At 35.5% G+C, this 27,524-nt stretch overlaps 1 protein-coding gene and 2 pseudogenes across 1 annotated transcript; 2 read left to right on the forward strand and 1 right to left on the reverse strand.

The window, feature by feature from the left end:
- On the reverse strand, positions 1–16,427 carry LOC142643227 (putative pectinesterase/pectinesterase inhibitor 12; annotated as a pseudogene).
- On the forward strand, positions 15,401–18,701 carry LOC142642623 (uncharacterized). The gene is made up of 3 exons (XM_075817017.1): positions 15,401–15,743; positions 16,919–17,768; positions 18,625–18,701. The coding sequence occupies exon 2, from the start codon at positions 17,039–17,041 to the stop codon at positions 17,606–17,608; it is 570 nt and encodes a 189-aa protein (XP_075673132.1). The 5' UTR covers positions 15,401–15,743; positions 16,919–17,038; the 3' UTR covers positions 17,609–17,768; positions 18,625–18,701.
- LOC142642622 (uncharacterized) lies at positions 18,446–27,524 on the forward strand (annotated as a pseudogene).

A 27,524-nucleotide genomic window follows, 5' to 3' on the forward strand; every position in this document is an offset into this window, starting at 1 on the left:
TTATTGAACCCCATCAAGGTATGGAAGTGAAGTGGAATCCAACCATTCATCATTATTGATGAACTCTGATACCCTGAAAGTATATGCATCTTTTTTATTCATTCTGTGATACCCTTTCCAAGTAACTCTATCATTTGTTGATGATCCAGGCCCATTATTCTCATACTCCTCGTAATACAAAGTGTCTAATTCTTGATCATCATTATCATCACCATTAGACCACTGTATCCACCTAGTTGGGTCAATAAATTTGTCAATGTAAGAATTTAGGTAGACTGTCCAAGAGTACTCCCTCCATGGCCTTCCTAGGTAGCTTTGCATGGTGCTAGAACTTGAGTACAAATCATTAGTAGCGGAAATTGAACAATCTGGAAGGAAATTCCAATGTTCTCATCTGAGCTGTCACGAGATTATGCTATGATAACTGTGTATTGACCATGTGTAGAGAGGGAAAATTCCCGACCTATCACAAGCTGACACATCATACTACCAAGTTCACAAAATACAACCAATTACAAAGCGCCACGTACTGCTGCTAGGTTTTGCCATCGCTATTCAGAAACCAATAGAAATTTGCCAAGTGTCATTGAAATAAAGGCATGAAACTGCATCAGCAGGTGTAAGCAATGACACAAGCAACTCCGCACATGTAAGCGATGACACAGGCAGCCTCGCACGTGTAAGCAGTGACACAAGCACTCAGCACATGTAAGCGATGACACAGGCAGCCTCGCACGTGTAAGCAGTGACACAAGCACTCAGCACGTGTAAGCGATGACATAAGCGGACCAATCAAACTCCGCCACGTGTCGCTCACCTACCCCTAAACTCCTATAAATAGAAGCCTTCCTAAGACATTTAGGAGGACAGACAGGAGACAACACACAGACAGGAGACAACACACAGACGGAGACAGGACATAGACAAGACAGAGAGAAGGAAGAGGAGATCTTGAGTTCAGAAATCCAGAAGCTCTGCCGGAATCAAACCCCGAAGCCTCTAAGAACTTCAAGAACTTCAACCTCGAATACAAACAACATTCGAAGCAAAATCATCCAAACTACTCGTCCAGATCTCAAAGTCCACTGGAATCAAGCTCAAAAGCCTCCAGAAACCTCAACAAACCACAAATTGGTGAAGCTCTACGAATTCAAGCCTCCAAAGCCCCGAAGAACTTCCACTACAAACCTTCAAATACGAAGAACAATCAAAGAGGAATCATCCAAATCATATTCCTAAATCTCAAAGTTCACTGGAATCAAGCTCAAAAGCCTCCAGAAACCTCAACAAACCATAAATCAACGAAGCTCTACGGAATCAAGCCTCTAAAGCACCGAAGAATTTCCACCACAAACCTTCAAACACGAAGAACACACGAAGAACACGAAGAACACGAAGAACACGAAGAACACGAAGAACACGAAGAACACACGAAGAACACGAAGAACAAAGAATTTCTAACAAGCTCACAGCCAGAGATTCATTGTAATTCCGTTTCAAAGATCTTCGATCCATTCCTCAGCCAAATTGAAGAATATCTTATGTTCGAATCAAAATCACATTACCACAATTCCAATCAATAAATCTTTCAAGGAGATCGAATCAGAGGATCACTATTTTGTAATTACAGAGAATTGTACCACACATTTATCAATACAAATTCGTATTTGCGAAACTATTTTACTTGTTTGATTTATTTCGAACTAAGAAATTTAGTCGTCTACAAATTCTGGCACGCCCGGTGGGACCTCTCTGCCTCTCATCTCATTCTCCTTCAAAGAAAAAAAAATCTTCATCATCTTGCTACCAACTTCAATGGCCTCTAGCAAGAACATTCAAGCTTCAACAATAGCTACTTCAATTAAACTTGGTACGGCTACCACCAACAGTTGCATTGGAGCAATCAATTGTAGCCAATCTAAAGCTCACAATAAGCTTCAACCCCAATCAACCAAGGAAAGCAAGCTTCATAATATCATCTCTCTAGACTTTCTTGCAAAAAGGGAAGCCACCGCTAAGGATTCATCTGTCTCGAAGGATTTTGAGATCAATGATGAATCATCCTCAACAAAGACCTTTTCTATCAACTCTTCGCCTGTGATGAGAAGCCTAAGGAACAAAATGCCTTTGACTCATCCTGTCTCATCGTTTTCTCCATCATATCTAGAGGTCATGCCAGTAATGATGACCAACACCTCTACTGTGGAAGAAAAGATGGCTGAAATGGAACAAAGGGTCACCCTTCTCACAAAAGCACTTGAAGATAAGGACGTCCAAATTGCAACTCTGATGAATAAACTGGAAGTCCAAGATTCGGGTGAATCAAATCCAGACCTTGAGCACCCTCCTGGCTTTACCTTGAAGGGAGAAAACGCTAAGGGTGATAAGGGAAAAGGAGGTGAAGGCACTTCTCAACAAGGACATTCCACCTCAATGGCCTCGATATCTGTCCAACAACTGCAGGACATGATAACGAACACCATACGAGCACAATATGGAGGTTCTTCCACACATTCTCTCATGTATTCAAAACCATATACGAAGCGCATTGACAATATGAGAATGCCAAATGGGTATCAACCCCCCAAGTTCTTGCAATTCGATGGCAAGGGAAACCCTAAGCAACACATTGCTCACTTTGTAGAAACATGTGAGAACGCAGGGACTCAAGGAGGCCTCTTTGTAAAGCAGTTTGTTCGTTCACTGAAAGGGAATGCCTTTGATTGGTATACAGACTTGGAACCTGAGTCAATTGATAGTTGGGATCAGTTGGAAAGGGAGTTCCTTAACCGGTTTTACAGCACGCGCCGCACGGTAAGCATGATGGAGCTTACCAATACTAAGCAGTGGAAAGACGAACCCGTTGTTGACTACATCAGTCGGTGGCGTTCTTTGAGTTTAGATTGTAAGGATAGACTGTCTGAAATATCTGCTGTAGAAATGTGCATCCAAGGCATGCATTGGGGACTTCTGTACATCCTACAAGGGGTAAAACCCCGAACATTCGAAGAATTGGCAACTCGTGCGCACGACATGGAATTGAGTATTTCTTGCCATGAAAATATGAAACCTCCCATACCTGAGGAAAGCAGAAAGGAAGTAAAGATGAATGACAGGAATGCAAAAGGCAATCTCAAAGACCCAATAACTGTTAACACTACCATAGTTAAGGTTCCAAGGAGAGGAGCAAAGACAAATGAAAAACAACTTGGAGGATGGCAAAAGAACGAAGTGCGTCGTCTGACCTTTAAGGAACGTGAGCAAAAATCATATCCGTTCCCCGATGAAGATGTGCCAAACATCTTAGAACAACTATTGCAATTACAGCTGGTTGAATTGCCAGAATGCAAGCGATCAGAAGACATAGGGAAAGTTAATGACCCTAACTACTGCAAATATCATCGCATCATTGGCCACCCAATTCAAAAATGCTTCGTCTTCAAAGAACAAATCATGAAGCTTGCCAAAGAAAACAAGATTGATTTAGACCTTGATGAAGTTGTCGGGTCAAACCATGTGACCATTGCTTGTGATGTACTTCCAACTCTCTGGCAGGGGGCAAACACTAATGGAGCTTACAAGTTGATCGACCAGGAAGGTGTAAGGATCGGCCCCATCAATGGGAAGTTCCTCAAACGCTTCTATGCTTGAAAATCAAGAATTGCTCCTCAGTAAGAGTCTAAACTACCCACTGCAGCACTACAAGAGTACATGATGTTTTTTCCATTACCTTTGAAAGTGCACAAATAAGGAGAAATTAATCCCACTCTATGTCACCACTTGTGAGTGTGGCGTAGTGGTTGGATGCCCATGTCACCCTTGAGGCCAAGGTCTCGGGTTCGATTAGAGGTGATACCCACTATTGCATAATTGGTACCCATGAAATGCCGTGGGGTGTAGGGCAAGGATTACACACGTGAGCCCTTCCTTTTTGTAAAAAAAAAGAAACAAAAAAATCATCAAAAACAAAGCAAAAGAAAAACAAAAAAAAAATTTTTGTTGAACTACGTAAATGACTTGATCCCTCTCCAGGGTACGTAGGCAGCTTAGTACTTTTCGCTAAGTTCAGTCACATAAAAAGAAGAAGGATTGTCAGTCTAGCTTGAAGAGTTTGTCCAAAGGTCGTCAACATGCTTTCAAGAACCCTTTGATTGGCAAGGCGTCGCTTAAGATCAATCAATTGCTCACTATATGATGTTCAAAGATCATTGTGGTAGAAAGTGATAGCTGCAAAGAATTGGTGTTACGTAGCTTTCCTTGAAATAATGATAACTTGATTCTCGGTTGTGGAGTAAAATAAAATCTTCAACCTCTGTTGCAAGGAATGGAGTCTGCATGGCATTGCTCATCTTTTGTGGACATATTCCCACGTCTCTGAAGTATACTTTGCATCACTTATCTCCTGGGGGCATCTTTTTGGTACCTTTCAAGTCTAGGCTATGTTGTCTCTCTTCATGTTCGTGCAATGTCAAAATCATGGCGGCATTCTTCTCACATCTTCAAGGTTTTATTGGCATCTCTTTGCATCCTCAAAGTCTTGATGGGAGCTTCTTGAAACTTCAAGCTTCATTATAAAGGCCAATGTTAGTATAGCTTCTGTGCAAATGGAGTGTTGACACGATTTCATGGCAAAGATGAATGTTGGCATAGCTTCTGTGCAAATGAAGTGTTGACGTAGCTTCATGGCAAAGATGAATGTTGGCATAGCTTCTGTGCAAATGAAGTGTTGACGTAGCTTCATGGCAAAGATGAATGTTGGCATAGCTTCTGTGCAAATGAAGTGTTGACGTAGCTTCATGGCAAAAATGAATGTTGGCATAGCTTCTGTGCAAATGAAGTGTTGACGTAGCTTCATGGCAAAGATGAATGTTGGCATAGCTTCTGTGCAAATGAAGTGTTGACGTAGCTTCATGGCAAAAATGAATGTTGGCATAGCTTCTGTGCAAATGGAGTGTTGACGTAGCTTCATGGCAAAGATGAATGTTGGCATAGCTTCTGTGCAAATGAAGTGTTGACGTAGCTTCATGGCAAAAATGAATGTTGGCATAGCTTCTGTGCAAATGGAGTGTTGACACGACTTCATGGCAAAGATGAATGTTGGTATAGCTTCTGTGCAAATGAAGTGTTGACGTAGCTTCATGGCAAAGATGAATGTTGGCATGACTTCTGTGCAAATGAAGTGTTGACGTAGCTTTATGGGCGATAGCATTATTGTCTAGCTGAATATCCTTATGGAAACGTCGTTGCAAAGACGAATATCACTAAAAGATTGTTGATGCAAGAAAAGAATGTAACAACATGAAGGCATACGTTCTTGCAACGTTGCTATGAATGAAATACAAAGTCACCAAATGAAGGCGAACACTTCTATAAGAACGTCAGCGTGAAGTTTGATATCAAAACCCAAAGATCAAGGAAACTGAGCTGCAAAACAAAAACAAGCAACAACAAAAAAAGCAAAGTCAGAAGAAAATCTCATTGCATGGCTAAACAAAAACAAAAAAAAAAAAAAATCTTAAAAGCTGGAGAAGAAGACTGAAGGCTGGTTCTTGCATCCTTGAAATAAAGCATCATGAGTCCCTAAAAAAAAAAAAAAAAAAAAAAAAATCAGTGAAAATTTTAATAATAATAACAAATAAATAATGAATTAAAAAAAAAAAAAAAAAAAAAAAAGATCTCTACACTTTTATTCAGAAGATTACACTTTGAATAAATGTATGTATGCCCGTATGGCTTTATATAGAAAAATTTCTGAAATGAGACAAAAAAAAAAGAGAGTAGAAGTCCAACAATGCTGCTTCTCTTCCAAATTTTCAAAGTTCTCTGACAAAGATGACCCAAAGAATCAACATTCGGCAGCCTCCATAATGTCTTCATCCTGTCAGGGCCGCCACCAGAATTTCTGCATCCTGTCAGGGCGGCCACCACAAAATTAGACCAGAGAGAAAGAAAGCCATAAGTCCAACAAAGACTCACGACTTTCTCGTCCAAGTTTGTGAAAATCCAGACCTTATTTCACAAATCTGACACCACAGGAGTCTTCTACAGCCTTCGATCCACCTAACCTGAAAATTTCAGGCCCAGATACCCTGCCACGCGCCGCCACACATGGCCAAGAATTTTCAGCGACCCGCCAGTTTCTCATTCAAATCTGCGCAAATCTGAGAACAATTTTACAAAACTAATACCACCATTAGAGCTATCGGCCTTCGATCTACAAAACCTGAAATTTTTAAGTCCAAACGATCAGCCACGCGCCACCACGCGCCGCCACAAGCTCGCGATGACCACCAGTTTAGTCCATCAAAACTGTGCAAATCTGTGCACAATTTCACAAAACGGACCACATAGCAGTCTTCTACGGCCTAATGATTACAAGATCTGAAAATTTCAAGCCCAAACGATGTGGCACGCGCCGCCACGCGCCGCTTGAATCTCCGACGCAGTGACACGCGCTCCCACGCGCCTCCAACAAGCTCCACGCGCCGGCACGTTTCACGCGCGTGCACGCGCCAAGCGCTGACGCGCAATCCAGCGCTATGACGTCATTGATGACGTCATCATCCACGACCCCGGTTTGACCCGGACCGACCCGGACCGGACCGCCTGAAAAAAAAAAAAAAAAAAAAAAAAAAAAAAAAAAAAAAAAAAAAAAAGCATTGGCTAGTTGGAACTTTGACTTTGACAAAAAAAAAAAAACAAAACAAGGCTATCCCACTCGGTTTTTCGCGTACTTTTCAATTTTGGGGTCTGTTTCTTCAACCGAGACTCGAAAATTGCACAACAGTCCAATTTCTAAAAAAAATTAACTTTTGCACAAATTTTGACCAAAAGTCAAAATTTTTAAGATTGACCTGTCTTGCTCAATTTTTCGTGTACTTTTCAATTTTGGGGTCTATTTATTCATTTGAGAATCCAAAATTGCTCAAATAGTGTGGTTTTACAACTATTAGCTTTGATATAAACTTTGACCGAAGATCAAGATGTTCAAGCAAAACTTGTCCTATCAGGTTTTCACAAAGATTTTGATTTTGAAATCTAGGTATTTGTTTTGGACTTAAAAAAAACTACACCCGCTTCTCCAAAGTACTAGCGGTGTCCAAAATTCAAGCTCTCAAGATCATAATTTGAGATCCATCCATTTGGTCTGAATTCCCTCAAAATTATCCTCCAAACTTGATCAAGGTTCCCCTTTCAAAAACAGACGAACTCTCACAAGTATGTCTCAAAATTGAAATTACATTGGGTCACTACTTCAGCCAATTATTTCCGTCGGTGCCTACCATTCTCATCCACCGTTCCCATTCGGCGCCTACCATTCTCGTCCACCGTTCCGACCGAGAAGTCTCATCCGCCATTCTTAAACCACCCAGCTACCATTCTTCATCTCTTCACTATAAATAGGAGGGCCGGATCCGTTAAATCCATCAAGAAAAAAAAAAAAACACATACACCGAGTCATGAAATGAAGATTTGCTTCTTTCAAATTTTCAAATCCTCCTTCTCACAGCCAGTTCTCACTATGGTCTCGTCATTCTCAATACCGAGCAACCAAGATCACTTCATGATCAGTTTGAAATCAACCCCTTCATGGTTCAGTAGCAACCCTTCTCACAACATCATCATTGTTTTAGGATTCAAACAAATTTTGTTTCCTCACATAATGACCACGTTTGTTCATAGAGTTATTCATAACAAGGTCGGCATCGTTGTTCCATGCTTTCTTGGATTTGGTTCACCAGGAAATCCAAGTCCAGCAGAGACACCCGTTCCTAAGACCAGAGCTTCCATAGTCTCTCTTCAACTGTTTGGTCTCCCAATAGAAGCGGTGGTTCGGAACAAACAGCAACTTGGCTGGTTTCTAAAACCAGGATCACAAGTTAGCTCCATCTTTCATTTGTTATGCTTTCCCAATAAAGTTGCATCAAGTGAAGATGGTAAGAAGTGTTGGGGTATCCTACAAATTGTCTCCCATCCAACACTTGTGATGACCTCCAAGGTACCAGCTCATCAGAAATTAGCCTTTGGTGTCGGTGAAGGGTTACCAAAGCCTCATCCCATGTTTCCGCCATCATGGGGTCCAAAGGTCATCGTTGCTGGTACCACAAAACACACTTTCTGGAATTACTCCAACTTAAGATCAGCTTGAAGAATTTCAGAAAATATACTTCTGAAATTACTTCAACTTAATGTCCGTTAGTATGGTCCAGTTACACAGGCGCATTCAACGACTTGCTGACGGACATCATTCAGCATGCAGCCAGTCCCACATCTGAAGGTGTACGTCCCAGAGACATCTACTCCAGAGAGTCCCCAACATGCAGGGTCAGGGCCATGGTGTCGTATGTCTCACCCATTCACTTCGCTTCATCACCATCTTCTTTCACCATCAACAACAACATGCCCAAAATACTCTTCCGAAATTACCTCAACTTAACAAGAGTGATGTGATGACACAAGCACATTCAACCACACTCCCACATGTTCTCTCTGTAATCCGAAGTATACCCTTCAGATATAACTTCACCAGAAATCCTTAAAAATAAGAGGCTAGCTCCAGAGCTCTGCATGCTGTATGCCAACATTCTCACCTCTTCTCCATCTTCAACACCCTGTGATCGCCACCAACAATCCAAAATACTCTTATGAAATTACCTCAGCTTAACATCTACCGAAATGTTTCAATCTTGCAAGTACATCCAACTTCTTGCAAATAACTTTCAGCCCCACCAACCCATTCCAAGTACCATTGAATACTCTTCTGAAATTACTTTGACTTAACCTTTGCTCAGAAAGCTCGGTCACACGAGTACATTCAAATACGGGCAGACCCCTTCTCAGTCTCATCAAAACCTTTCATATGGGTGGGTCTACTCTTCTGCAAATACTTCATCCTGCTAAAAGCTCCACCACCATCAGCTATTTCACTAGAAGAGTCAAGCATAAAAATCCATTTTTTTCAAGACTCATTCGCTCACCACACTCCAAAACTGTGTGCACGAACGAGTCTCGAGGGGGCATTTGTAGAGAGGGAAAATTCCCGACCTATCACAAGCTGACACATCATACTACCAAGTTCACAAAATACAACCAATTACAAAGCGCCACGTACTGCTGCTAGGTTTTGCCATCGCTATTCAGAAACCAATAGAAATTTGCCAAGTGTCATTGAAATAAAGGCATGAAACTGCATCAGCAGGTGTAAGCAATGACACAAGCAACTCCGCACATGTAAGCGATGACACAGGCAGCCTCGCACGTGTAAGCAGTGACACAAGCACTCAGCACATGTAAGCGATGACACAGGCAGCCTCGCACGTGTAAGCAGTGACACAAGCACTCAGCACGTGTAAGCGATGACATAAGCGGACCAATCAAACTCCGCCACGTGTCGCTCACCTACCCCTAAACTCCTATAAATAGAAGCCTTCCTAAGACATTTAGGAGGACAGACAGGAGACAACACACAGACAGGAGACAACACACAGACAGGAGACAACACACAGACGGAGACAGGACATAGACAAGACAGAGAGAAGGAAGAGGAGATCTTGAGTTCAGAAATCCAGAAGCTCTGCCGGAATCAAACCCCGAAGCCTCTAAGAACTTCAAGAACTTCAACCTCGAATACAAACAACATTCGAAGCAAAATCATCCAAACTACTCGTCCAGATCTCAAAGTCCACTGGAATCAAGCTCAAAAGCCTCCAGAAACCTCAACAAACCACAAATTGGTGAAGCTCTACGAATTCAAGCCTCCAAAGCCCCGAAGAACTTCCACTACAAACCTTCAAATACGAAGAACAATCAAAGAGGAATCATCCAAATCATATTCCTAAATCTCAAAGTTCACTGGAATCAAGCTCAAAAGCCTCCAGAAACCTCAACAAACCATAAATCAACGAAGCTCTACGGAATCAAGCCTCTAAAGCACCGAAGAATTTCCACCACAAACCTTCAAACACGAAGAACACACGAAGAACACGAAGAACACGAAGAACACGAAGAACACGAAGAACACACGAAGAACACGAAGAACAAAGAATTTCTAACAAGCTCATAGCCAGAGATTCATTGTAATTCCGTTTCAAAGATCTTCGATCCATTCCTCAGCCAAATTGAAGAATATCTTATGTTCGAATCAAAATCACATTACCACAATTCCAATCAATAAATCTTTCAAGGAGATCGAATCAGAGGATCACTATTTTGTAATTACAGAGAATTGTACCACACATTTATCAATACAAATTCGTATTTGCGAAACTATTTTACTTGTTTGATTTATTTCGAACTAAGAAATTTAGTCGTCTACACCATGCATTGGCATTTTAGACACAATATTACATCCTTGAAATACCACCGCTGCATTCCCAAGTACAAAATCTATAGTCCCCGATATATAACACTCTTGGTAGAATTGTCGAAAGGAATGGACATACAATGTACTCTGATAACCATTGATGTAGCACCTGTACAAAGCTGCAAAGTCTGCATTTACTCTCAAAGCAACTGCTTGATGTTTCTTTGCTCCAGCAGTATTCTCGATGGTTATGTCCCACGCTAGAAAGCCATCGCCAGACATAGCTAAAGTTTAATTTTAATTCAATTTGAGACAATCATAGATTAATACATGTTAAATAAATTTAATGTATATTTAGTGTAAACAACGGAATATAAATGAAATAATAGACATAATACTTGTTTGTTAACATATTTCAACTTAATAATGTAGGAAAAAATAACTCATCACTCTTTTAAATCTTAAAAATTATTTATGATTGATTTTTCACTAAATTTTGCAACAATTTCCTTAGACTCTAAAATCATAGACTACCCTAAATTTTCATATATAAACAACATTATGTTGTCATATCTTATTTGGCGCCTAATTCTAAACCCCCCAAAAAAAATTGATGAATTATTTAATACGAAAGTGAGAGAAAAATATGATTTTGAGAAATGAAAAACCGAAAAATTTGACATCAAAATGGTACTCCCATTCGACTCTATCAAAACTATTTTATAGTATGTAATACTCAACCAAAAAAAAAACAAACAATAGAGGTGATTTTTAGAGTATAATTTGTTTCCTGTTTACTTGGCTATATAGCAGCTGGACAAGTAAACATAGCCAGCCTCCAATTTTTATTTTTATTTTTAAATTCTTATAATCAAAACCAGTAAAAAAAGGAAAAGAAATGAAATGATATATGTTCCTATCTTAATGTTTAAACATTTTGTAGTAAGGAAAACTAAATCATTTATAACTTATAAGATTGTTTAAAAACAATATTTATTTTTTCAAAATTACTTCAAAAGATAGAGTATATATGGAGAGGAATGGAGCCCCAGGGCACCTTGAAGTATTGATGGTTCATGTACAAGTTTTTTTAATTTATTTTTTAGATACAATAAAATTTCAATTTACGATGTTTACTTCATGTCTTATGATGGTTGCTTTCTTTAATCAAACTGAGACACTAATTGGTTTTGGTATAAGCAAGGTTTAAACCATAGATTTTTTATTTGATGATAAATTTTTTTACCAATTGACCTTATTAGAACTCACGATATATGTACAACTTAACTCTTGAGAGGGGGTTTGGTTTTAAATGCTTATTCAGTGTGTGTTTGGTTTTAAATCCAAATAGAGTTCATAATTACTATAAAAAGTTTATACAATAGGAAAAAATATTTAGGGCCAGGTCAGGGGATGGCCCTGGCCCTTGCTCTAAATGTGGCTCCTCTTGAGAATGATACAAATTGTTAGATATATAAATGCTAAACATACCAAGAGTTGCAGATCTGAAAGTTGTCCAGCCATACCCCACGCTTCTGTTACCATTAATTTTAGTGGCATCAGTTCCTTCTCCACGCAGAAAAATGTTAGGCTTGTTACTCGGGATTTCCACATTTTCCTCATAAACTCCTTGTTTCACATAGATAATTGTTTTATCATTGCTATTGATTGTATGAAGAAGAAGAAGAAGAAGAAGAAAAAGAAGAAGAACCAGAAGAAAAAAAAGGTAAGGATAGTGAAATAAAGGTAATGGGCCTCGCTAATTAACCTTAAATCAAATGCTACTCTCCCTTTGTTACCATTTCTTTTTCTATATTCCTATTACAATTCATATTTCCATTTGTTTACAATATTTTTAACATTTTTTTTTCATGATGAATGACATTTAGAAACCAATAAACTTTAAGGAACTATATAACTGTTATGTTTGCTCAAAATACATTCAATTAATTCTTAAAATCAATCATTCCAAACATGAAAGTTATATTGCATGTACCTAATCCCGTTAGAGCATTGTTGACCTTGTTTACTATTATAAAGAAAATGGTAAATCATGATATTTTCAAACTTCATTAGTAAATTCTAATTCCTTTTATATGTTTACAATTTTTTAGAATATATATATACACACGTTTTCCAATATAGAGTCTATAAAAATTTAAAAATGTTCTAGTTTGTTTAGAAAATGAATTTATAGAATAGGGCTGTGAGTGATATGCCTTAAATTAATACTAAAGCATAGGCAAAAAAAAATTATTGGAAACCAATAGATGCCTTTATAAATTTGTGTATATTTGATATGGCACTGGAATTCAAACTATGATCACAAAGTCCTTAGTCCTCAGCTCCTCTATTGCTATGATGTCTCCAATCTCATGTGCTACTCAATTTGATGTGAAAAAGTAAGGATTAAACAGTGTAAGAAAGAAAGTGTAAAAAAGAGTTTAAGAAGAGGAATAAATGTGTGGACATAAAAAAAAAATTGAAAATTGAAATGATGGTGGGGATTAGTGTGGTTTAGTGACTTTAGTCTCACCTTATGCTTACCAAATATTAAGCTAGTTTATCATGCTTTTCAAATATCAAAGTCACTAACTAAAAAGACTCACTAATATATGACAAGCTTAATTTTTTGTTTGTGTTTTTGTATTCCTAAATATACTAAACAAATAAACTTATAGACTAAATAGTATATAGCATTCAATTGTTGTGAAAGCTTGCATGTGATTAACCTATAATAGACATTTAATAAAATTATAGATTCCATGTAATAGTGATTTAGAAAAAGTAAACATCATGAACCTTTTATCAAGGTTGCATTAGATGTCTCATGAACTAAACCTATTAGCAATAAATATCGCTAATTCAAGTGAAAATTAAGAAGTACATAAACCCAAAATTCATTGCATTTTTAACATTTATAAGAAAATTTAAGAAAGTAAAGCAACCTATTGTTTATGAATAGTATTAAAAAACCATAGATGTACAACAAAAGTTGGAGAAACAACTATCAATACTTATAGGAACAAAAATCAAACTTTGGCTTTAAAACACCTTTAGGGAAGCTTCCAAGTTAGCCCTAATTTGAATTTTGTTAATGTCAAGTTTATATGAAGCTCATCCAAGCTTCTACTATATATATAGATTTGATGGTGTTGCTTTCTAAGGATAAATTTATTAAATTCTATCATGCCAAAACAGAAAAGCATCTCCAACACCGTAGACAAAGAATTGGAGAAAGAAAAAGAAAAGTATATGCTTGCCTTCTATATGCAAGAAAGCAATGAACTTATTCTTCCCAACCTAGATGTATATACTAGTCTTCTCTATTCTCTAATATTTTCTTTTAAAGAAACTTTTGTTCGTGCCTAGATGTCATAATAATATTTATTTTTTACTTTCGCCCCCCCTGGCGCCTAAACATTTCTACACTAACATTTTATTTTTATTCATTTTATGAAATTTATTTGCTCATCTTTATTTATGTTATACACCATCACTATCAATGCTATTGTCACCATCACCACCACCCCATTTTCCTCACCTCATTGTTGTTACCATCACTTCCACCATCATTCACTGCTATTGTCATTGCCACCACTACTATTGATAACATCAAGATACCATACCATCACCATAATCAAGTTATTGTTATCATCATTTTTATAAATGCCTTAATTCTTTACCCTTTGTTATGTTTTTAAAAAACCATAACACTCTAATTTAAATAAATAAAAGGACCTTTTGAATACTAAATTCTAAATTTTTAGATATACTCATTTAATCAATGACAAATTAATTGATGTGTTTAAAATTCCTATCATTTAGTAAATTCTAAGAATTTTTGGAACTTATTTTTTTTATTTTTTGCGATTTCCTTTACTATATTGTTTTAAAAATATTTATTATGAGTAAAACAAACCAAACATTGGTTTAGGCTTAACCACCCTTTTTGTTATGAACACCACCCCAATTTCACCACACACACACATTATATATATTGTCATATCCCACTCTTACAATCACATCAAGTCGTACTCACACCATCCTAACAAAACAACCACCCCCCCCCCCCCCACCCAAAAAATTAAGGAAAAAAATATTTTGCTGCATGTTCCCCTCAAAAGTCTCATACTTGCAAAAAAGTTGTAATATTTTTTTTTGTAACATTAGCATTAGCTTTTCTCAAGTAAGGGCACGTTTGGTAACTTGTAATAGGCACTGTAATGTAATAGTTATTCTTATAGTTTAACTATTCAATAGTTTGGTTATATTTTTATTACAGGAAATAGTCATTCCTTATGAATAACTATTCTTTAAAATGAGAAATAACTATTCTTCTCTCAAATGGTTGTAATAACTATTCCTTAGGTGATGTAATAATTTCTAAAATTAATATATTTCCAAATAAATAAACTTTCTATATCCACCTAACAATTATGGAAATAAAAAATCATCAAAAAATAACTCATCTCTCTAAAATTTAAAATATATTATTTTTTAGGAAATATAATTGTATTGTATGAATGAGATATTTCCTAAAATATATCATAAGTTTTATTCTCATGTTACCACTCACAACCAAACTAATGAATAAGTTTAGTTATTCCATTACAACACATTTTATTCCCGGTAATAAAAATTGTCATTCCTGTTGTAATCCACATTAAGTGTAAAATGTAAAGTAAGTGTAAGCCCATTTTTATGAACAAAGTTTCCTACAAACTCATCATATATCTTTATATTGAGTGTGAATTTTGAAAATCTAACCGTTAGATTGCATGTTCTTATTACATTCTTAATGCTTGCAAAATTTCAAGAAGATCAAAAATCAATTACTATGTCATCAAATAAATGTTATAATTTCAAGTTTTTGTGATCTAAAGTTGTATATAAAAAATAAGTCAATTGATCAGATAGTAAATAACATCCAATTTGAACGAAATTTGATACGTATGTTAAGAACATAAGGAACATGAAATTCAACGGTTAGATTCTCAAAATTCACAAAAATAAATAAATATATGAAAAGTTTGATGAGTAACTTTGTTCCATTTTTATCTATTTTCTCTTTTGAGAAGATAAATGGCAATTTTGTAAATAAAGTGATCCCGAGTTCGAAACCCAACAGCCCTAATTCTCTTCATTTTTCTTGTAATTTTTCCAGTGAAGGAAAACGAAAACAATGGAAGAGGGAGAAGAACTTCGTCCAATGAATTAAGATTAAGAAGGAGAAGAAGGATGCTCCAGTTGTGTGAACAATTACTTCAGAGCCATCGAAACCATCGGATTGCAATGGCGATAGGGTGGTTACGGTTTTCGGAGTTCGATTATTATTGTGTGGAGACAATTACTTCAGAGCCATCGAAACCATCTCTAAGCTCTGTGGAGAAGATGATGAAAATTCAGCGTTTGTCTTTCCTCAACTCACTTTCTTAAAGTCAATGCTAAACAATGCTCCTCCTACTTTTACTAATGATGTTATTGCTGAATTTCAGACTGTTTGGCAATTTCTATGAATAAAATGACATTTAAACTTGTTGGGTGCATTGTAAAATTGCTATCTACAGAAACTATATAATTGATGATTGTTATGCACATTTGCTAAATGCCTCTCATCAGACCTTGCTGCAGCAAAGACTTTGTTATGTATGTTGGAGGGCATGTTTTGGGCTTTGAATTGGTGTCCTAGAATCCATGAAATGCCTGATTATCTTATTAAATGTGAGGTGTGTGTGTGTGTGTAAATGTTGCTTTGTTGGAATTCTTTTTGGGGCATTTGTGTAAGCTTTACTTTTAATTGATACTTCTCAAAAAAAAAAAAAAAAAAAAAAAAAAAAAAAAAAACTCTGCTATGATGTTTAGATAGCTTTTCCTTTTTTTTTTTTTTTTTTTTTTTGGGTAAGTAAGAATTATTTTATTAAAGAGAAGATTGCTTATCCTAAATTTATGCTAAGAAATTTGATATTGGAATTCATCATCGACGGTTGAATGTATATTTTATAATTGGTTTTAAATATTATTAGATATTCAATTTGACTTTGGGAATTGTTAGGGAGGATTTGGGAAAAGTTTATAATTCTTACCTGATTGATACTTGAACATTGAGGAAACGTTTATCCATCTTTGATATTTACCACGAAAAAACCATTCTAGTTTTTTTTTGCTAATCTTCGTTATTCTATATTATTATTCCCACTTTCTTTAAAGGAACCACACACACTCACATGTATGTTTGTTTGTATGTATGAATGTATGTGTTCTAAATGTTATTTGCAAAAGGCCAAATCTTTTTTTTGGTTAGGCAGTGTGCCATTTAAGAAATTTGATGTAGTGTCATTTAGGCAATTTTTTGTGATATTATGGGTAACAACTAAAGTGGTTAGTTGGGATAGTTAGAGGACATTGTCCTCATTAGTCCTGTTGAGCATTGTTCCACATTTATTGCTTTGTAGCAAAATTCTGTTTGCAAGAAAGAAAAATTAGATATACTGCTTTATTAGACTTTTAGATGTTGTGTGGTTTGATTTTGTGCAGAGAATTTGTGACAAATTATTTTGATTATTCACGTTAAATCATTTTTATGTGATTTCTTTCTGGTTTCTTACTTTCCAGTTTATTGCAGTTGCTGCTCATCCTCCTGGGTCTTCATATCACAAGAATGGTGCCCCACTTACTACTAGAGGTGTAATTCAGATATGGTGTATTTTAAATGTCGACGTAAATGAGGAAGAGATGCCACCTTCAATAGAAAAGTCAAAATGGGGAAATAAAAACAATGGGGCAATGAAGGACGAATCAACATTACCAAAGAGGCCTAGAAAGAAGCCAATAGGAGACAATGAGGCCATAACAACTCAATCAAAGAGGCCTAGAGGAAGACCTAGAAAAAATCTGATAGAAGAATCTCTTGATAATTTGGACTGCAACGACCAGTATGTTGAAGCTCTTGGTGTTCAACTCCCAGAAGATTTATCAGAAGCACATGCTGTGGATGGGGTTTCTAGGAATGCCCAGGAACCAGCTGAACAAGAAGAATATGGTAAAAAACAAAAAAGTTACAAGCGAGCAGCATCTGCAGGTGATCCAACACTTGAAAGTCCTGTCCAGGGAAGAAAATCGAAACAAATGAAACGAGCAGGGAGTCACAGCGATAACACAAGTTCACTGTCATTGACACGAAATGAAGACATGGGATCTTCTGTTTTGAATCATCAAATACAACACAACTCTGGACAGGACCTGCTGCAAGTGATAATGTGTCACCCAATGGTTCCTTGGGAATTCGCTCAGGCAGTTCCTTGATTTCAAAGGATGTTGCTTTGCCAAGAGTTGTATTATGCCTATCTCATAATGGTAAGGTTGCATGGGATATCAAATGGAGGCCTTATAATGTATCTGAATTCAAATTTAAGCATCGGATGGGCTATCTTGCTGCCTTGCTGGGCAACGGATCTCTGGAAGTGTAAGAAGTCTGCTTCAGCTGTCCAGTTTCCATGTTCCTTTAATACTCTGGCTCAGCTTCTCTTGTCCATATCTGTTACGTCCTTTTTAGATGCTTTTGCAATTTCTTCTTTTCCCTTTTATTAGTTCAATTCTTTTGAAGTTGTTGGATCCTTTTCCTTGTTTGAGAATCTCCTCCCTAAGACCTTTTGTGATAGGTTTGCAATTTCTCTTTTCCCTTCTACTAACTGGACGTTCAAGGATACTATTTTAATTTATGATCTATGTTATTATGAGGTTATAATTTATAGGATGTATGTAATAACACCGATTGTCATGTTGAGGTTTCAAATATTTGCGTGTGCACACAATGAGAATATATACTTGGTTCTGAACTAGTTTCAATATGTCAAATACTAAAAGCGACGATTACAATTGAGAAATGACAATATTACTTATCAAAAAAAAATCAAGAAGTGACAATATTTTGAAATGAAATGCATGGATAAGAAGTATATTGTGTTTGTGTAGAGGTGTCAAAAGGCGGGCATTGGTAAGTGAAAATAAAATCTAAAAAATTATCCTAGTTTGAATATCAAACTACTTTAACATTGTAAAATTTTTCCTATCAAAAAAACATTGTAAAATTGTTGTATTGCAATTTGCAACAAATTAAACTTATATTGACCGGTATCCTTTTCTGATTATGTCCACATATTACATCAATCTTCTGCACCAATTGCATGCTTCTGTAGTTCTAAAATATTTGTTACATTCTGTTATTTGTATCTTTTTTATGCCAACACTATATCTATCAATGCTGGTGGGAGGTTCTTCTTCCTCGAACAATGATAGTTCTCTATTCTTCTGTGCATCAGGAAGGTATTGATCCCCGTTTTGTAAAATTGGAGCCTGTATTTAGATGCTCAATCTTGAAATGCGGTGGCATACAGAGGTAGTGCAGTTTCTACCTTTTTGATGAATACTATGGGATTTACTGAAATTGAACAAAAAGTTATCTTGGCAATGGACTCTAGCTCAACAGGCATTTCCTCCCTCAATAAAGAATGGGGTAGAGGGTTTGTAAAACATGAAAATCTTCGTCCCTTTTTGCTACAGCCTTCAGGGAACTTGACATATTTAAATAATGTTGAAATGCATCATGTTCCTCTAACTATTTGCTACACGCGACCATCATTGTTGACCTTGTTATTTGGTTTACTTTACAGTTTGCATGATTAAAGGCTGATTTGCACTCAACTCTTGTTTTGTTATGTAGCATCCCTCTGACAATGGAGTGGTCAGCTTCACCCCCGCATGATTACCTGCTTGCTGGATGCCATGATGGAACAGTAATATTTTCATTTTAATATCTTGTTCTTTTTTTTCTTTTTTCTTTTTTGATAAGTAAGAATGATATCTATACGAAAGGCTATAGAGAAAATACATAAAAGAAAACATAGCAACAGATTAATTACAAAAGTAAAAGCGAGCTAAGAAAAGAAGGGAGAAAATCACTAATTGTGAGTCCCCAAGCCCGAGACGAATCAAAAAGAGTTCCACTGAAAGAACCAAGCATCTGATCACCGGAACTATCCAAATCCTCAAAAGTCTGTCGATTCCGTTCCTTCCAAATACACCATAGTATGCACCACGGAACTAAATTCCAGATCTGAGATGAATGCTTCCCCAACCAATTCTTCCAGCCAAAAAGCAAATCTAGAATCGATCTAGGTATGACCCACGACAATCCAAAAGTTATAAAAACAAAGCTCTACAACCGATAAATCATCTCACAATGAAGAAGTAAGTGGTCTATCGTCTTCCCACAGTGTCGAAACATAATGCACCAGTCCACAAAATCCAAGCCCCTCAATCTCAAATTATCACCCGTTAGGATCTTATTCCAAGTTACACACCAAACGAAAAAAGAAACACGCCTAGGGACCTTAACCCTCCATATACCTTTCCAAGGAGAGACAACTGAGGGAGAATCCCGCAACTTGTTATAATATGACCAGATGTCAAAATCCCCATTAGGCTTTAACTTCCATCTCATCCGGCCTCCAACATCCATTGAAGGAGAATACTGCATTTTTTCTGCTTGGCTTCAGATTGCATCCTAGATGATATGCGTCTGTGCTTAATCAAGCTTTGGAATAATTGGGAATAAGGGAATAGGTTTTTGTTTTTGGTACAATGACATCTGGTCTGGACATTCTTGGTTTAGAACTTAAGAAGTTTGTCTTACATTAGGTTGCTTTATGGAAGCTCTGCAAGTTGTTCATCTGAAGGTAATGGGCATATTGTAATATTGTTTCTTGGATTGGAATTATGGTGCAATATGAATTTCTCATGTGAATTTCATTTCCATTTTTTGCTCCGCAGATATGAGGCCATTGCTTTGCTTCAGTGCAGATACAGTTCCTATTACAGCATTTTCCTGGGCTCCACTTGAAAGGTAAGTGAAGCCAGAAGATGACATTATTAAAATAAAATTTAGTTGTATTATGAAATATTCAGCTCTATGATTTTTTTTAGGCAAAATGTTAATGGTGGTGATTTTATATGGGACCCAGTAAGTCTGATTTTTTATTTTGAAGAGAATAATTTTCATCTGCAATTGTTTTTTCCTCTCTCTCTTTGTTTAGCTGTGATTTTGGTTTGTATGACCAACAACCTTATCTACAAACTGTAAAATGTTATCGTGTGATAATCTGAACTATTGTATGCATTTAATTTGAATCGAATATATCTTTTTTATTTGAGTTTGAGAATTATGAAAAAAATTCAGAAGGAATTGGCCATGGATTATTGATTATAAATCTCTATGAAATTCAAATTAAAGTCTGCTTTAATAGCAAATTTAAAATCACATGCCTTTATTTGGCTGGTGGCTAACATCTGTGATGATGAAGACCACTGTTTTATCTGTAGAATCTATCATGCCTAAAATGGTTTTCTTATGTTGTTGACTTCAATTTTGGAGTGCATGCATTGCAACTCTTTTGAATTTATTTGAAAGTATGAAGAGAAATAGCCAAGAAATGAGAAAATATGGGTACTGGATGATTCCCCCCCACCCCCCCTTTTCTGTGGGCATGGGTTGGCTAAATTATTATTGTTGGAAAGTATAATTCACTTTCCATGTCATTGAAAACCAAATCAAGACATTGTAGAGAAAATTGTAGGATTGAGACAATCAATATGCAATTCAAGTTTAAATTGTTTTTTACTTTTGTATGTAATCCTATTATAAATATGGATTCCATTGTAATGTATTATCATGAAGAGTGTATGAGAAAATGCAGCCCTTTAGGCTCTTGTCCCGTGGTTGTGGGCCATCCAGCCAAACCACGTAATGCTCTATGTTCTCTCTCATTGCTCCTGCTCTCACATCTCTAAATATTTTCTATTTCTCCTTTAATTTCTGCAATTATGTAATCACAATTGTTGTTATTACTGTTACTTTGCTTGATGAAAATATATAACTTGCTGTTGTTTATGATTATCAGTGTTCCAGAGATTGCAAATGTTATAGTTACTGCTGGATATGGAGGCCTAAAGTTTTGGGACCTATGGTACATATGATGCCTCTACTGTTTACATTCTCATTGATATGCGTTCAGCGGCTTTAGCCTTTTAACAGTTTTAAGCTTTGATGGTTTTGTAGCTCACATTCCTTTCATCTGAATAAAGATGCTTGGAATTGTATACAATTTAATTTATTGCACAAAAATATTTGAATATCTGAGTAAGTAGAACTTTAGTCAAATTTGTTACAAGTATCCATGATATACCTGTATGCTGTGCACTTGGGTAATAGTAAGTCCTTTTAAAGTACATAGATTGACATTCTTAAGAAGTTAAACTTCAATAAATTTCTATATACTTTGATTTGGGATCCACAAACTTTCATTGAATGATCTTGCTACGAGGGACAAAAGTTTCTTGTAACCTGAAAATTATAGTCTCTGAATTTGTCAAACTTGCCGTTTTATATTGTGTCATCTTGTTTTGATGATATATTTTAACGTGTCTTTATTTCCCGGGGGGAGTAATAAATGACCACAATCTGCAGCAAATTGAATCTTAATTCTTAATTATTGGTTTGGAAAGCACTCATCTAGCATTTGGTATTTAGTTCTGTTGTGCTTAATGTGGTGTATTTGGAGGGAGCAAAATTGGCGGATTTTTGAGGACATGGAAAAATCTGATGACCAGTTGCTTACTTCTTTTAGTGATTCTCTTTTTGACTGGTCTAAGGCTTGGAGACTCACCTCTAGTAATTCTCTCCCTTTGTTCCTTGGTTCTCTCCTTTGTAATTAGCTTTTTCTTTGTCTTTTCGTTTATTTTTCTATAATCTTTGGTTTGCCTTATGCTCTTTTTGTATGAGGTAGCTTTTTGAATATACATCTTTCTTACTTTTCAAAAAAAAAAACGTATTGATGTCTTGGTTTGATGATAAAGAGCAATCATAATGGAGCAGAGACGCCATGGTTGAAATTTTGTCATATCTATTAAAAAAAATGGAAAGTTAACGGATACCCTAACGGTATTTATTTAGGAAATATTTTCAAAAAAATTTTACAGGAAAAGAAAAAGGCAACTGATATTTTTGATAGTTTTTTATATTTCTCATGAAAGTGACATCAAATTTTCCTAAAATGGTCCATTAACAAATGCCCTAAAGCACCCCGTTAAACGGACCCTTTTAACTTGTTAACATCAGGGATATATGGTCCTTTTAGTGGGGAGGAGGTAGAAATGTCCTCATATAACCTTCTTCAGCTTCACTTCCAATATTCCATTTTGCCTGGATTTTGAAATTACAGAAATAGCCATGCTCTATGGATGATGAAATTTGAATGCGATGACTAGCAATAGCATGTCTTTGGGGAACACAGACATTATTGTGCACAAATGTATTGTTTTAATTAGTCATATGAATTATGCTTGTTGCATTTACTTCATTGCTTTGTTTTGAGTAATTAATCTTCACTTCGAGGTTCAAAGTTTTGATCGATTAGTAAGATAGGTTCTTTAGTTGATTTGACTCATTTCAGCCTCCTAGTTAGGTGACTGTCATTTTTTTATCTAGATAAGATTTCCCCCCAGTTCCTTAAATCCCTTTTTGGATACCAGTATCTCAAATTTATATTTCCCAGAACTTTGGAAGTACTTAAAATTAAAAATAGAAATAATATAAAACTTTGAAGTTAAAGATTGCATTCTCGGAAACTTGATCTAATCCTGCAATGAAATTTCTTGCTTTGTGTAGGTTCCATTTATGGTATATTTTTCCATCTTGTCATGATTTTTAAGGAGATTAAGTGCTGAGATTTACAAGTCCATTTACGAAACATTGAAGCTAGGGTATCTCAAAGTTACATGGGGACTGGATAATCAGTTGGGATTAATATTTTAGAGTTTGATATGTTTAATTTATCAGTAGTGGTATAATGGTATGCCATACTCAAGCTATAACATTAAATTGTTTGCAGCGATCCATTCCGTCCTTTGTGGGACCTCAATCCTGTGCCAAGGAACATATATAGTTTAGATGTGTTATTGTATCCTTTGATGATGGAACAATGAGAATTCTCAGCTTATTTAAGGCTGCATATGATGTTCTTGTCACTGGAAAGTCCTTCAGTGGGACAAAACAACAAGGGTTGCACAGTTATTACTGTTCATCATTTGCCATCTGGAGTGTTCAAGTGTCACAACTAACAGGTAGATCTATAGGCTTTTATATGATTCTAGTAAAATTTGCTTGTATCACAGCCAGAAATGAGATTATGAGAATACATTGACTCAGTTTTCATACTTAAAACAAAGCTAGTAAACTACATCAACCTTTTCTTTTTAATATTCAAAATTATATCTGGATTAGCTCTAATGTTTCACTATTAGCAATTTGTTTCTTTGCATTTTCAATTTTGCATTCAGAAAGTATAAAAAGTGAGATTGATAGACCCTAAGAAGTTAATCTAGTACAGTCTAAATGCCAATGAGATCTAGCTCAAATGGTAAATGCTCACCTTGTAGTAAGAATTAGGTAGAGGGTGAGGTTGTAGGTTCAATACCCATTGGGTGCGTAACTTATCAATAAAAATATCTATTACAATCTGAATTGCCGCATGCATACAAAGTAAAATCTAGATTGTTAGATCTACATTTTGGTTTCTACTCCATAGAATGTTTCCTTGTTTAAATTAAGCATCAGTTGATTGAAACTACAGAATGCATAAATCCTAATCCTTCCTTTTAAAAATGGCTTATGAATATTTCTGGATTGGCCTTTCTTGTCAAATTATTAAGCTACTCCTCAGGCAAAATAATGGATGATTAACAATGAAAATTTTATGCAAATTTGTGCAGTTATACATTGTCATCCGAAGTAAAATTTTATAGTGGATGGATGGTCATAGTTTTCACCTTTGATTATATCTCCTAAAACTCTGCATTAGGTCAATTGAACTGCTAATTTCCGGTATCAATTATCCACCAACTGTTGAATTTTGTTTTGAATGTCAGGCATGGTTGCATATTGCAGTGCAGATGGCACTGTTCTCCATTTTCAGGTCAGTTTTAGTTCCTGCTATGAATCTTTTCCTTTTTCTTTTTGCTTTATTAATTGGTAAGTTATGCATGTACTAAGTGGGTCTTGAAAATGTTAAAATATGACGTTTGTTTTTTTTTGGACCCATATTTTACTTATTCTTGATAGCAGAGGGCAGAGCAATTTATTAGTTAAACTTGTCTAGTTAGAAGGTCCAACTTTTACCTGATCATGATGATAATGAAAATCAAAAAACATTTTAATGGCTTATGTTCTAGGGACTAGGGAGTCTTTAAGCACTGTAAATTATCCACAATTCAGATAATTGTGTTCAAGAACTCATGCTTTGGCCCAATGGTTGGACACAGAGGGACCCCTTTCTAATAAATATCCTTCATTATTAGGACTAGAGACATAAAAGTGGAATATATAATAATTATATGCAGTTCTACGTTGATGCTAAGGTTTTAATAAATATGATTCTGTTGTGTTTATATTAGCTTACAAGCAAAGCAGTGGACAAAGTTTTCTCACGAAATCGGACCCCCCATTTTCTTTGTGGGTCACTAACCGAAGAGGAATCAGCTATCACAATCAACACTCCGTTACCTAATACCCCTTTCCTATTGAAGAATTCACTTAACAAAAGTGGGGACATCCCTTTATCCATGCTGGAGATTATGTCCGTGGCACAACAGGTGAAAAGAGGAAAGGATAAGATGGCAAAAGGTCCTAGCATGGATGCTCAAACTTCTTCTAATTGTCATGTCAATCTTATTGCAGCCCTTTGTTATGGCAATGACCCTGGTACAGAATCTGGACCTGAGGAAGCATTGACATATTCTAAGAGCAAAAAGAGACCAACTTGTAGAAGTGGCAATAACAATAATCGAGAAGATGACCAAACCTTGGTATGCAGAGATGAAGAGCCATCAAAAACAGAGGGAAAAGAAAATGGAAAGATAGAAGCTCGGACTAATGAAGTTTTCCCTCTGAAAATGGTAGCAATGCATAAGGTAAGGTGGAACATGAACAAGGGTAGTGAGAGATGGCTGTGCTATGGTGGCGCAGCTGGACTTGTACGTTGTTGGGAGATTGTTTTGTCTGATTTTGATAGGAAATTGGCCATGAAGAGATGATGCAAGTCCCTAATTGTTCATGTAATCTATTCTGCGTGGGTGGATGCATGGGTTTCTTTTTTTGCTTCCCTGCACTTTCAAGTGCAACCGACCTGCCATGGAAGTGTGGAATAATTTATTTTACTATATTCAATTAAAATATAGTAAAATAAATCATTTCAACATATATAGTTGTTCTTTTAAATATGATTTTATTTTCAATAGTTAGAACAGAGAGAGGGGATTTGAACCCTAGACACTAAGAGGTGCTAACCAACTATGCCACAAAACCCTTGTCTTTTAATTATGAATTTATTATTCAAATTTGTATTATATCCGAACATATGTTCATCTACGGTTTTTTAACCATATATTTAAAAAAATATTTTAAAACCTTCAAATAAAACTCATATATACTTGGTATATATATTTAGTCTTGTTACAAACATATTATTAGTAAGCTATATACTCATTTGATGGGTTTTGAATTCACGACCTTGCTCTCTACTCAAACTCACACTCCTAAGAAGAAGCATAACATTTGAACTAAAGTTTATGAGCTCTTTAGTCTTGTTTCCACGGATTTTATTGAGCCAAGATCAATATTGTATTAAAAAAAACTCAATCAATTAAAACTCTATATTGCTTTTTTCTTTTGATAAAAAGTATTGTAAGTGTATTGAATCATTATTAACAATAAAATTTTGCTAATAGCTAGAGATTTTAACAAACCAATCTTTGACATGGGAGATTTTCAATGTTGGCCACTTCATCTGATTTACACACCAAATAATGTCTCTCTTTATAAATACCTAGACATTTTCATCCCAAATAAATTCACGTTTACTAAACTTTTTTGCTTTTTGCTAATAATATTTTTACTCATCGTTGTCATACAATATGCAATACATATTGTCTCGTGTATTAAAGATTTATATCATAAGAGCATACCAAAAGTTCTCATAAATCATATGATACAAAGGTGTGTATCATATGTATACATGAACAGATGGTTGAAAATAAGTTTTTAAGTGGAATTATTGGGCTACTACTATATTTGCCCAATTCAAAGATTTAGATGAAATTATTGGGCCACTAGCCTACTACTACTTTAGCCCAATAGAAAGGTCTGGCAGAAGGAGTTTTTTTTTTTTTTTTTTTTCCTAAAATCACATATTTATCTACTTTCAGATTTGGCTCTCTCTCTCTCTCTCTCTCTCTCTCTCAGAGACAATGATAAATATGATGAGGAATTTTTTTTATTTTGCTTTTTAAAATATATTAACACATTTACATTTGATAATTTGAATATGGATGTTATAAATATATTTTCATGTTTTGTCTGTCCTCTCAAATATTATAGCATAAGTGATCATTAATGTAATAATTAGTTGCACATGTTCCAATTATATAATAAATATAACATTTAAATATATATATTTTTCAAAAATGTTATATAGTATTGGTGTATTTTACGAAACATGATACAATCAGATATACAATATATAAAAATGACAAATGATTCACGATATAATTCATATTTTGACAGTTATGCATTTACTTCTATTAATATTTGACAGTTATGCATTTAATAATAATGACAAAAAAAAAAAAAAGATAAAATCCTATTTAAGATTATTAGGTAATAAAAAAATTAAGTGAATTAGCTATCATCATCATTTAAAAAAAAAAAAAAAAAGGAGAGAGATGTTAACAAAAACTAAATTAGTAATTTGCATCTTAAAAATTAAAAAGAATTATTTTTAAATAAGAAAATCTATTATATAGAAAGTTAAATATAAATATTATTATAAAAACTGGTATTTAAATTTTTATACATAAAAAATTCCAAACTTAAATTCATCACAACATGTTTTTTAACTATTAAATGTAGCCTCAACCATGCCCATATTTAGTTAGTTACAATGTCTACCTTCTGAGTTCTGTCTACCAAAATCTGTGTGCTCAAAGCTCAACTCTTCCTTAGAAAGTTCTGATTTTTTAGGTGATGGATCAAATGGGCCGAAATTCCAATGAAAAAGTGGGCAGACATATGCAAACCAAGAGGTAAAGGTGGTCTACTAGGACTAAGGAG

This window comes from Castanea sativa, chromosome 7 (assembly GCF_040712315.1).
Source record: "Castanea sativa cultivar Marrone di Chiusa Pesio chromosome 7, ASM4071231v1".
In the NCBI taxonomy this organism is placed as follows: Eukaryota; Viridiplantae; Streptophyta; class Magnoliopsida; order Fagales; family Fagaceae; genus Castanea; species Castanea sativa.